Here is a 12,537-nt window from a genome sequence, read left to right as displayed (position 1 = left end):
AACTGGGAAAGTGGTCTTAGATATATAATGTAAGTGTGACATGCAGACAGACAAGCAGGCAAGATCTCGGCCATTTGTGCTAAAGGCTCTTAGCAAATGTCATAACAAAACTAAAACTATTTCAAAATGATGATACTATATATTCATAGTATAAGATAACATGTTCTTATGAATAGAGTCCTTCCTGGGGATACTCATGTGGAGTCCAGTCCTGTAATAGAGACACTTCTTTAGCCACTCATTGACCTTTAAGTGGGTAGGGCAGCCTGGCATAGACTTCCCCCAAGCTCAAACTGACCTAATTATGCAACATGAGGTGCGTAAACCACAACGCAAGAACGCACCCGGTCATTAAAGAACAGAAGAACATAAGAAAGGTTACAAACGAGAGGAGGCCATTCGGCCCATCTTGCTCATTTGGTTGTTAGTAGCTTATTGATCCCAGAATCTCATCAAGCAGCTTCTTGAAGGATCCCAGGGTGTCAGCTTCAACAACATTACAGAGGAGTTGGTTCCAGACTCCCACAATTCTCTTTGGGAGTCTGGAACCAAGTATTATTGATGAACCAACAGGTTGGTTATGTATATAATACTGGCCAATGTTATAGATATGTCTGTCAGAAGTTCTATACCAATAAATCATGCAACATATATCTCTAGACGTCTCTAGGCAAACGTGTTAGACTACATTAAGAACATAAGAACAAAAGAAAGTTTACAAACGAGAGGAGGCCATTCGGCCCATCTTGTTCATTTGGTTGTTAATAGCTTATTGATCCCAGAATCCCATCAAGCAGCTTCTTGAAGGGTCCCAGGGTGTCAGCTTCAACAACATTACTGGTGAGTTGATTCCAGACTCTCACAATTCTCTGTGTACAAAGGTGCCTTCTATTTTCTGTTCTGAATGCCCCTTTATCTAATCTCCATTTGTGACCCCTGGTCCTTGTTTCATTTTTCAGGTCGACATTCGGGTCGACATTGTCAATATCTTTTAGAATTTTCAATGCTTGTATCAGATCACCGCGTGGTCTTCTTTGTTCAAGACTGAATATAATCAATTATTTTAACCTGCCTACATACAACATGCCTTTTAAACCCGGGATAATTCTGGTTGCTCTTCTTTGCCCTCTTTCTAGAGCAGCAATATCCTTTTTGTAACGAGGTGACCAGGACTGAACGCAGTATTCTAGATGTGGTCTTACTAATGCATTGTAGAGTTTGAACATTACTTCCCTTGATTTAAATTCAACACTTTTCACAATATATCTGAGCATCTTGTTGGCCTTTTTTTTTTATAACTTCCCCACATTGTTTGTATATATATATATATATTAAAATACTGTATATGTCGCGGGAAGGCAGTGTTTAAGATAAGAACCTATGCAATAGTCAGCATGCCCGCAGCAACCAAGTAAGATCAATATATGCCCGTGCCCAAATTACTTTGAGGACCACTGCTCTAGCAGCTAATATAAGAGTTAAAGAATTACTGCCCTCTGACGTCACACACTAGCCCAGTTCAGCACTCCAGAACCTAACTCGGTCAGATTTTTAAATATTGGCATACAAAAGACTCGGGTCAAAACATTGCTCATGAGCCACAAACTGACATGTGGAAACTGAGATTTTGGCATCGAGTGGAGAAACGAACAGGTGCAAAATACTGTAGTCATTCTCTTTCTATAAAAGCTATGCATCATGTTCCATTTCTAAAGTAAACTCGCATGATCAAGGGGTTTTCCTCAGTAAAGATTGTTGTGTGCAAAAAACGATATTACATCAAAGTACAACGTATATTCATTACATGACAGTACCATTCGAAGACAAGAATATGTAAAACAAACAATAATAAATATGGCCAGGAAAAGGATAGCTATTTTTTTAATGGAACACAGACAAGCAACGTAAATAACAGTGATATTACTTGGTGAAGTGCTAAAACACCGTGCACATTTTGTATTGCTTCTGTAAAAGTTCAAATTGGTGGTGCGCACTATTTGTGAGCTTCACATTACGCGTAACCAAACGGGTAACTATCTAACACGAAGTACGTTCTAAAAGTTAACACTTCTGGACACAACCTATCCCATGAACACACTCCTCCACAAAAACAGATACAAAAACAAAAATACAACTCACCTGCTTTTATGTCAGTTGATTGAAAGGCATCATCTGAGTTGGCATTTTTGGAAATAAAAAATAGAAGCGCGTAGCTTATTGTTGTCGATTTTGATATAAATAGCATTATTTGTTACTATCAGTTCTATGAGAAATATGACCCATCAAAATAGCAACTAGCGTTTACTACAGCTGGTAGCTGTGAAGTTGCAGCTAGGCAACCCATCAGAAAAAGAGACTGCCCCAACGTCACAGAAGATGACATGATGCCGGCAAACGCTGATAATTATTTTATCATGGAGTTAAGGCAAATGCTGCATTACAATTAAACGGATGTAATGATCTTGGTAACTGGAAGTTTGGTAATATGCACACAGTAATGAAGAGGGGATGTTGTTTATTCTGACAATATATCTTATTTATTTATATATTTGTTTATTCATTTATATTTATGTATTTAATTTTATCAGTGCTACGGGCGTCTCGTTGAAATTAAGCGGCGATGCCAGCCTCTGGTTTGCTAGACTGCTTGCAAATCCATTCAATGTTATTCCATCCCTTTTATGACAGTATGGTAAATGTGTCACTTGTACCCCATTACTACTCGTAAAAACAATTCTAGATTTTAAATCAATTACGTTTACATAATTAATGTCACGTTTACTTAAGAGGTGAAAGGACTAAGGAAATTATTTTTCAGTGTGCTGAATCCATACATGTTCAGGAATGTTGGCATATGATGAATTCTGATATAATTTGCATTTCAGAATTATTCTAAAATAGCAGATAGCTATAGATTCGGTGTGTGATAAGAACTTTTATCAAAGCTATACACATTTTTTAATTTGTATTTGCTTACAACTTATGAAAAGGAATCACATTGGACTCTGCGAGGTTGGTTGTTCAGTATGACATCACAATTGGAAACAAATGGCAACGCCTTTACACGCAGGTGATAGGCCTACATGTTGGTATAAGAATGTGGTAGCATGTAACTAGAATACCCACACCCCCCAAACTGTAATCTTTTTATTTATTTATTTATTTATCAACTTGGTGCCATCACAACAAAACTTAATTAAAATGAAAGTTTGTAAGTATTACAAATCTTTAAATGTACGTCAACTGGACGTCTCGACTATTATATATCAACCAATCTGTATTTGTTTATATATATAATCATGACATACAAAACAATTTGGAGAAACAGATTTACACACAATAAAATAGCTTTAAAACATTCATTTAGATTACTTTAAAAAGCAGAGGTCAAAATAAGAACATGTAGTATACAATAGGATGATAAACGCTTCATTTCAGAATACACATGCCAAATTAAATTTTAAAAAAATTCCACATTTTAGCTTTGGAACTCTAAACGTTCTGCCACCAAATAACGTCTGAGCCTTATGGAGAAAAGAAATCTGACACGAATCCAACGCTTTCTGTGACACGCACATAATATATTGTGTGTGAGGCGCGGACATCCTATCGATAGTATTGACAGACTTCTCAGCTGCTTGACTCAACTGTATCTAATCGCTCTTATTTTAAATGTACCAATGCGGGCATTTAAATCGAATCCCGGAAAAAGCTTACATCTAAGATTAGGGGAAATGTAGTCTTTCCTCCCATGCATTTCTATACAACCGACTACTATAAAAACTACAAGTCCCTCCGCGACAGCGGGTTCTTACGCCTGCTCAGTAATGCGTTGTTGAAGCGTGACGTTATTGTTGACGCCATGTTGACTGTAAGAGAGGAAATAAACGGGAGTGTTGAAGACAGGTTTCAGTTTAAATCCGTCCTCATCTGTCTTTGTTTCACATCCTACAGCCCAAAGAACCACAGCTAGCATATCTACGGCGTTTGACTATCAACAAGATTTCAGTAGTAGGAGACGAAGGCCTGTATAAAGGCGAAAATCTTTCTTCAAAACAGAACTCTCCCTGGAGAGAAGTTTGAAGAAAGCCACGGGAGGCTCATTTGTTTTTTCCAGCTACGACACTGACATCACGTCGTTCTCCCTTTTTTCGCCTTTGTTCTGGTTGTTAATATCTTTACATCATGGCTTGTGGTGCCACTTTAAAAAGGACTATGGATTTCGACCCGCTCATGAGCCAGGCGTCCCCGAAAAGGAGGAGATGCGCCGCAATGTCGACCCCGTCAGCTTCCACTTCATCCCCGCAGAAATATCTGCGTATGGAGCCGTCTCCGTTTGGAGAGGTGTCGTCCAGACTCACAACAGGTGTGTATCACTAAGTTTTGTAAAAAAAGAAAAGAAAACCAATTAATCTTAAATAAAATAAATGCAAGTGAAGGTCTTAAGATAAACAACAAAAGGTCCTTTCGACGGTATTTTCCCTCTTCGTCTTGGGTGCAGTCGGGGCGTTTTCCGTTCCAATGCATGAACAGTCGCGATATATGGAGGGTTCATTATTTTAAAAATGCCTCTTTGAAAGAGAACAGTCAGTATTTAACACTGGGCAGAGGTATCCAGCCGAAGGCCTACTGTGGCCTGAAATTGGCAGGGTGTCCAGGTAAGGTGGTGTTTTTTTTTTCAGCTTTGGTCTACGCGATGCTTAGAGTATTGCAAATGGATATTAAAGAATAATGATAAATAAATGCGTTCCTTCAAAGCATGAACAACAAACACTTTGGGTATATATATATATATATATATATATATATATATATATATATATATATATATATATATATATATATATATTAGAACATTGGCTATAAACTAAAGTACCAGTAAATGGGTTCGTATCTCTGTTGAAAGTACGGTAGTGTGTTCATAATGTCTCAATATGGCCACCGAGTAGAAACTTGACGCTTCGGTTAATGTATTGTAAATATGGCTGAAAAGGATCTTGCAAAGATGGGCTTTGATTGGGGGAGGGGGGGTTAGGGGTAGATCCAATTTGAATCGGCCCTCTGCGTAGTTGTTTATTTAGTTTTTAAAATGTATTCCGCTTGCTAACGTCCAGCTTAATCTTTCACGACTTGCCAGTGTGTTTTATTTCAGTTTTTGAATTAACATTGTATTTGAAATATATATTTTAAAGTTGACAATCTCTTGTGTTAAGCTTGATTTGAAACTTTCTGATCTATGTGTAATCGGTTGCCTTCGTCGATTGTTGCTTTAAACGATTAAAAAAAAAAAAAAAAAAAAAATACATACCGGTACAGTTTGATAGGCTGTTTCAAAAAACAACTTAAGCAATTTGTGACACTGATATTTTCAAGCGACTAAAATGGTGTTTGTGCCATTTAAAATGGAGGTTTGCATTGTTGTATTTGTGAGTTTGGTGTCGAAATTAGCTCGGATCATGTATCCAAAACGCCAGTTGGTTGCTCACATCGATGGTGTGTGATTTGATTCAGTCATTACACTCAGTTTGCAGACTGTAAAATATAAAATCCTTGTAATACCATCTCAAATGTGGATCACGCTGCTGGCCCTCATTTAAGTTTGTCACTTGGTAAGTTACGTGTCATCCACACAGTAGAAGTGTTTAAGGGTACAGGTGTTAAGGGTACAGCGTGTGTGAATATAAACACATGGGGAGTTATTTTAAGAAAGAACTTTAAAAATAGGACCATGTTCTTGCCTTTTTGTAGGTTACATCTTTTAGTGATCTTAAAACTACTGTTATGTGGCTGCTTAACCAGATTGCAAGGGCTTGCAGAAGGAGGAAATATAAGAGTTAATCTTTAAGGGAATGAGGACTTTTTGAATTTCAGCCCACGATGTTCTTGTAAATGCTTCCTTTTATACCACATGCACATTTATACATGATTTGTTTTTTGTTGGAGTCCAGTGTGTCAAAGGTAACTTGTAACCCCCCTGCTTTTTCTAGTAAACAGCTGCAATTAACCAATTTATTGTTACTTAAAATACAAGTGCACCATTGAGTAGAGACGTGCTTTATCTAAAACTCCCGTCCTTCTCTTTCAGAACAAATCCTCTACAACATAAAACAGGAGTATAAGCGCATGCAGAAGAGGAGACACTTGGAGAGCAGCTTCCAGCAGACAGAAGCTTGCTGTTCCACTGATGCACAGCCTCCTGCCTCCATTCTCGGTGGATCCACTCTGCCAGGTAAATCCAACAAAACAGCTGGCATTTCTACTTAAGATGCGATTTTGTTTTTTGGCTATCTAGTCAGACTGTATTGGTGGCAGATGGTGGTTTCTTTATGCACTTTGATAAAAGGAAATGGAAGGTAAGAGGATGTCCTTCGTACTGCAGCGAGATCTTCACATAACCTTTTGGGAAGAAATGTCAGTTTGTTTAGTTGTAATATATCTCTGTGTAATATCCACTGTGACCCTGTTCTGCTAATGGGTTGTGATAAATCACTTATTTTAAGCACTGCATGTTACTGTGTTGCTCTGTGTCACTAAACTAAGTGAATTATTGTCTGCTTTGTCGTCGTATCCATTTCAGAATGTATGCCAGGGAGTCTTTAAAATGTTGACCTATAGTAAAACTTGATTGAAAAAAAACTATTGACCCTATACTTTTTTTTTAAACCATGAACTATAATTGGCAAACTAGTGGGTTGCTTGCAGTTTGGAATGGGATAAGAATCCTACTATCTCAATATAGGCTGTCTGTCTGTTGAATTAACACCTGTCAAAGAAATGTAAACTTTAAAGGACATGGTTGTTGATTCTCAGAATATTGCAAATGGAGGCTGACATTTTGGTCTGGACTAGGAATGTGCATTTTGGTACATTTTTTTTTTAATGAACATTTAAACCATATCTGCATACACACACACACACTCTATATGACATTCTGATGTATAGTGACAGCCCTGCTTAGTATTTAAGCAAACAAACCCTAAATAAGCAAACGTTAACATCGCAAAGACTTAACTACAAAGAAAAAAACACCAAAAAAACTCACCAAAATATATATTGAAATGTTCATATTTAAATGCCCTCTTCAAGCAAACAATGCTTGTAATTAGAGTTGGCAGTGGTGATAGAACTATAGATGTACTCAACACATTTTCAGATAGTATGTTTTTAGAATAGTTTGTTTCATTAAAAAAAAAAACAGGAACTTAAATCATTTTTCTGTAAAAGGGCATTGCTAGGGATAAAATAGCACAATGTTTTGGAACTGGAAAGAGCACTGTGACTGATTTAAACTGATATTAAAAGGTCTGCCTTGGAGATTAAAAAGTTTGCAATTAATACAATGTTTGCGGCCTTGTGCAGTTCATTGTGTGTGGTCAAGTATTACTAAATAACATAATGTATTCACACAACTTTACATTAAACTGTTAGATGTCTGGCCTACCTGTTTTTAAAGTGTGTCTCGGAGGTCCTTTACTTTAGTGCAGTAGTTCCAATATACAAACAAAAATTGTACTAAACATAAAAGGCCATTCAGTCCAAAATCATACAGAACAATTTCAAGTGAAAAAAGCCTTCCACCTATGGGAAGATTTGGGGAATTGGGCCCATGAGTCTGTGGTCATTGCAACTTTCTCCATTTTGAAAGTTTTATATGAACAGCTGCAGCACACAGCCCCACTGTATGTACAGTATGGCTCAACAAATTTCATCACATCTCAAAATCCATCACCTTCTACAAAGTCTGGAAATTCAGTGGCCACTTGTCTTAAACTGTTATACATTAAATTCCACTTAGAAAAATATTTTTGTGCCGAATGTAATCTAGGCGAGTTGTACAAAGAATTATATTTTGTGAGATTTATATTTTATTTTGAGAAATTAAAACATACTTGCATAGTTAAGACAGGCGTGTAGTATTAAATTTATTTTGCAGTTGATAGTTACTGGGATAATCTTACATCGATTTCAAAACTGCTGCAGGTGATCACGCTCTGTTCGGCTCACTCAGAAGCAAATGTTATGGATGTGTGCTTTTTACAACCATCAGTCGCTCCATCCACAGTCAATTTTTCCATTTCAAATTGTGAAGCATAGAACTTGTGGTTTTGTTGTACGCTAATTTTGTTTGGCGAATTTTACATACCACGGTTTTCTCCCAAACATTGCTTCATCTCTTTCCTTTATTTAGAGATGGTATTTTACTAAATATAATAAACGTCAGAAACGCTGGTCATGTAACTATCTTACCACGTGGAGTGGATACCATACCACGCCTACTACAGCATGAACACAGAACGCACCAATGAAGCGCCAGATCGACTGAGAATAAAACTCACCCCAGGGTCAATCTTTGTTGCACCAATTAGAAAAACTACTTGGAGGCAAATCCCTTCCTTTTTATAATATCCGCCCTTACTGTGTGGCACCAGAGCAGTTGGATACACGATGGACTGACTGTGATAAATTACTAACATGAATACATTAAATATGCATTTGGTGAAATTTGTCATGTGAGCGGTTATAGGTCTAGCATATTATTAAACAGTTGTGTCGCTCCAGCGCAGAACAAGTGACTGATTTCACTGTCTAAAGTAGGGCGGCCAAGCCGCCTGCTCCTCAGTAATACTGTTATTTAAAAATGTAAACGTAGATAAAACACTGAATTGATTAAACTACTAACACTGAACATTTAAACTCCAGAAAGTAAACTTACCTAGTAAATACTACACGTTTTTGAAAGCAACATTGTACAATGACATTTTCTTTTTTTTTTTTTTAGCCCACTGACTGCAGTAACCACTGCCCTACTATTTAAATATGTAAATTAGCCATGTGTGTGCTCAACACTCACTCACTGTCAGCAGCCAGCTGGGGTGTTTATAGAGTTAACCTCGCCCAACAGAAAGGAAACGTTCACCAGTACGGCTGTGTTTTTAAAGTACTACAACCTGGTAAAAAAAAAAAAAGCGTTGTCCGCCATTACAGGATTTCTCGCTGACCCCCTGACGAGAGCTTGCGTACCCCAGTTTGCAAAATGCTGATCTAGAGGGTAAATGAAGGCATTTGTCCTCGTAAAAATGCCATTTTGACCTTGGTTATACAGTGGTCATGGTGATCTACTTTTTCGTAGTTGCAGATTTGTCTGATGTTAAGTGATCTGCGGTGGGGGATGAATGTCACCAATGTGCATGTTTTATCTTTTTACCTTTAGGCACATCATCGGGGCCATTATCGCCAGCTAAAAAAGAACAGCCTTTGTTTACTCTAAGACAAGTTGGAATGATTTGTGAACGATTATTAAAAGAGCGTGAAGACAAAATTCGAGAGGAGTATGACGAGATTTTGACAACAAAACTGGCAGGTATGCAAGCTTTTTGCTGTGTTTCATTTTAGTAACAATAAGACAAGTTTCAGAACAAACCTGTGCCAGAACTGTACGTTTGGGACTCTGAGAAGATATAACTGATCTAAATGTATGTAAGCAGAGTGGATCTGTATGTATAACACATTGTCCTGTGTGCTTAACTGCATTAAAATGAAACTGAACAACCGAAATCAGAATACTGTTAGCACCAAACAAACCCTGCTGTTTATCATTCAAGTGAAAGTAGCTTCATTTTTAAAGCAATACATGTGTGTTTTGGATTGATAAATCTAGCATTCTATATATTGGCCAACAATACAACTGTACTGATTGTTTTAACCAGGTGTATATATACATATACAGGGCATGGACAGGGCATGTTCAGAATTGGTCAGAATCCTAGGTGTGATTTGGAGTACAGTACTACTATATAGAAATAACCAGTTGACTTCAGCGGAGTATTTAATCAAATCTGAAAACTACAGACAAAGTGCATGTTTAAGAGTACTGTTTAACATTGCTACCCCAGTGATTTATTTTTTAGCTTTTAATACTTGCCAAATTTCTATGCAGAGTCTTATTCAGTTGCTCTATCTTTTTAGAACAATATGATGCATTTGTGAAATTTACACATGACCAGCTAATGCGGCGATTTGGTGAACAACCTGCTAGTTGTAAGTATTATTTGTTACTTTCTTATGTTTGTGTGTTTTACCTTGTGACCTTGACTTTCATCCATAATTTTGTAAATCTCCTTGCACACTGGAAATACAAATGCTGTTGTCTTTTTACAATGTTCCAATAATTATTTTATTTATTTTTATTGTCCCCAACATTGAGTGCTCATTTTTCAAATTGAATTGCTTTCCTGTCTAAGGCACCGTGATTCACTACTTGAGATTTTAAATCTATTTGGTTTTATTTTTCAGCAGTTTAGTCTTTGTAATGTTGCAGTGACTCATGATCATCCTAGTTTTGTATTGCAATATAATTTCAAACTGTCTAGCTACAGTGTTCTGTAGTAATTGTAGCTGCCTCTTTAATGTTTTGAATGTATTGTTTGGTTTGTGTACGTTTTAAACTCCGATTTACAGTTTTTCATGTCTTTTCTCCCTCACAGACGTCTCCTGAAAGAGACCCTGCTTGTATTGTTCTGCCAGTTCTCTTGATTGCTGCAAGCTGGGTGGTGTTTGACTCTCAGCAGTGCCATCTTTCCCCTGTGGGCACACACGGGCTGTTTCAAGCTTTTGTCAGTGGTAACCACTTTTTCTTCAGCAACTGGTTTTGGAGTGCTCCCTGATGTTAAACTGTGTATATGGACCTCTGCTACCTATTACTCTACCAGTGGCCTCCTATGTTTCATTTGCTGTATAAAGATTGATTAGGCTTTTTTCCGATTTTCCTTTTATAAAAACAGCTGGCATTCCAGACTATGCCCTTTATTGATCTTGTGTATGATAAAAGCAGTGTAGAATGCCAAGTCATTTTGCAAATCGATCCTATATATTTAGACCAGGGAAGGGATGGGGGTTGGAAGACAAATATTAAATTCTTTGTTGCAGGTGCCTGATCTTTTTTTTGGACTTTAAGGATTAAGGACGACGTTTCTGTGTCCCAAGACATTTATGGGGTTCATGATCGATTTAACTGATTTATTATTATTAGTATTTTTTAATTTATTGTAGCATACTGCCTTTTTTTCACTACCCAGCAATTGTTTTACTACCCATGTAGCGTAATGGACTTTAGTTGAAATAAAATGTTTACATCTGATTGTGTTCTAAAATACTTGGGCTCAAGTCTTGTTTTGGGTTTTTACACCTACAGTAAATAAATGCATAGATATGTAGATGTGTTGCTGCATGGGGAAGGGTGAGGGTGTAAAGTAAAGCCATTGGGGTAGGAGGAGACGTCACTGAAATGACAGATGCAGGCTGCCCAGACCAAGATCTTGAGCCAGTCCTGCAGTTTGCTGGAAGAATAGCCGCTGTCGGAGGCTTGCTGTGCAGATTTGATACATCAGCACAGTTCAGCTGTAGTGCTGTTTGTAAAATGGCATGATCTTGTGATGCACTGTTCAAAGATGTTTCCTAAAATGTACAGTATTGGCCTTTTGCGTCATTTGCAGATGAAATTCAATCTTCCAACTTGAAACCTGCTGCTGAAGACCTTCTTTAGCGCAAGTTATTCAGCGTCATAATCTGGGGTATGTGGATGTGCCTTGTCGCATATACATGTATTTAGATTTTGTCAGTAGTGCCTCAATTGGTATATCAGCAAGTAATTAAACTGCAGTAATATTAGTGTTATGAATAGAGCTTTTCTTTTTTTTTTGGGGGGGGGGGAGAGAGCCTTAGATTTGTTTAAAACTAAAATGTTCCTAATAAAATTGCCCACATTTCTTTTGAAATCTGCTTCACCTTTGTCTGAATACATTTGTTGGTTCAGTAATTTCCTTCTCTATCACCAGCATGCTGCTTATTGGAGTGGCTATCTGGTTGCATTGCATGCATAGTTGAGTGATTGCGAATACTCATTTAAAAGTGCCGTTTGGTTGACCGGTCAGTTCGAAACTGAAGTTCTACTGTATTAACTGAGATAATGGAATTCTGTCTCCTGCTATCACTAATATAAACAGTTTATCACTTCACAGGTTTTGTTATACCCATTCTTAACCAAAAAAAAAACTTGATCCTACAGTAATCATTTTCATCCTATTTCCAATCTCCCTTTTTTAGGGAAGATACTTGAGCGAGTGATTGCCAGTCAGTTACTTTTCCATCTCTCGCAAAGTATGTCATGGATAAATTCCAATCTGGCTTTAGAACCTTTCATAGTAGTGAAACTGTGCTGGTTAGGGTTGTCGGCGATCTTCTCGGTGTGGAGGACGGTGCTCTGTCAGGTCTTGTTCTAGACTTCGTGGCTGCGTTTGCTACTATTGACCATCAGATTATTTTTGGAAGCCTGGACTATCTGGTGAGTGGTTCTGCTCATACCTGTCAGGTCCACATCAGTACATGTCCTATGCTGGTTCTAATTCTACCACACACGTATTTCATGGGAGTCTGTTCTTGGCCCGCTTCTTTTTAATATTTATATGCTGTCATTGGGAGATGTTACACAGCAGCATGGGTTACATTTTCACTCCATTGCAAATGACATCCACATTTTTT

At 37.6% G+C, this 12,537-nt stretch overlaps 1 protein-coding gene across 1 annotated transcript; it reads left to right on the top strand.

Moving 5' to 3' along the window:
- Positions 1-3,826: 3,826 nt before the first annotated feature.
- On the top strand, positions 3,827-11,152 carry LOC117402380 (akirin-2-like). The gene is made up of 5 exons (XM_034003460.3): positions 3,827-4,366; positions 6,086-6,229; positions 9,212-9,361; positions 9,967-10,038; positions 10,485-11,152. Exons 1-5 carry the CDS (start codon positions 4,186-4,188, stop codon positions 10,493-10,495), a joined length of 558 nt encoding a protein of 185 aa, XP_033859351.3. The 5' UTR covers positions 3,827-4,185; the 3' UTR covers positions 10,496-11,152.
- The last annotated feature ends 1,385 nt before the right edge of the window (positions 11,153-12,537 follow it).

This window comes from Acipenser ruthenus, chromosome 5 (genome assembly GCF_902713425.1).
Source record: "Acipenser ruthenus chromosome 5, fAciRut3.2 maternal haplotype, whole genome shotgun sequence".
NCBI lineage: Eukaryota > Metazoa > Chordata > Actinopteri > Acipenseriformes > Acipenseridae > Acipenser > Acipenser ruthenus.
This window is presented reverse-complemented; position numbering and strand designations above follow the sequence as displayed.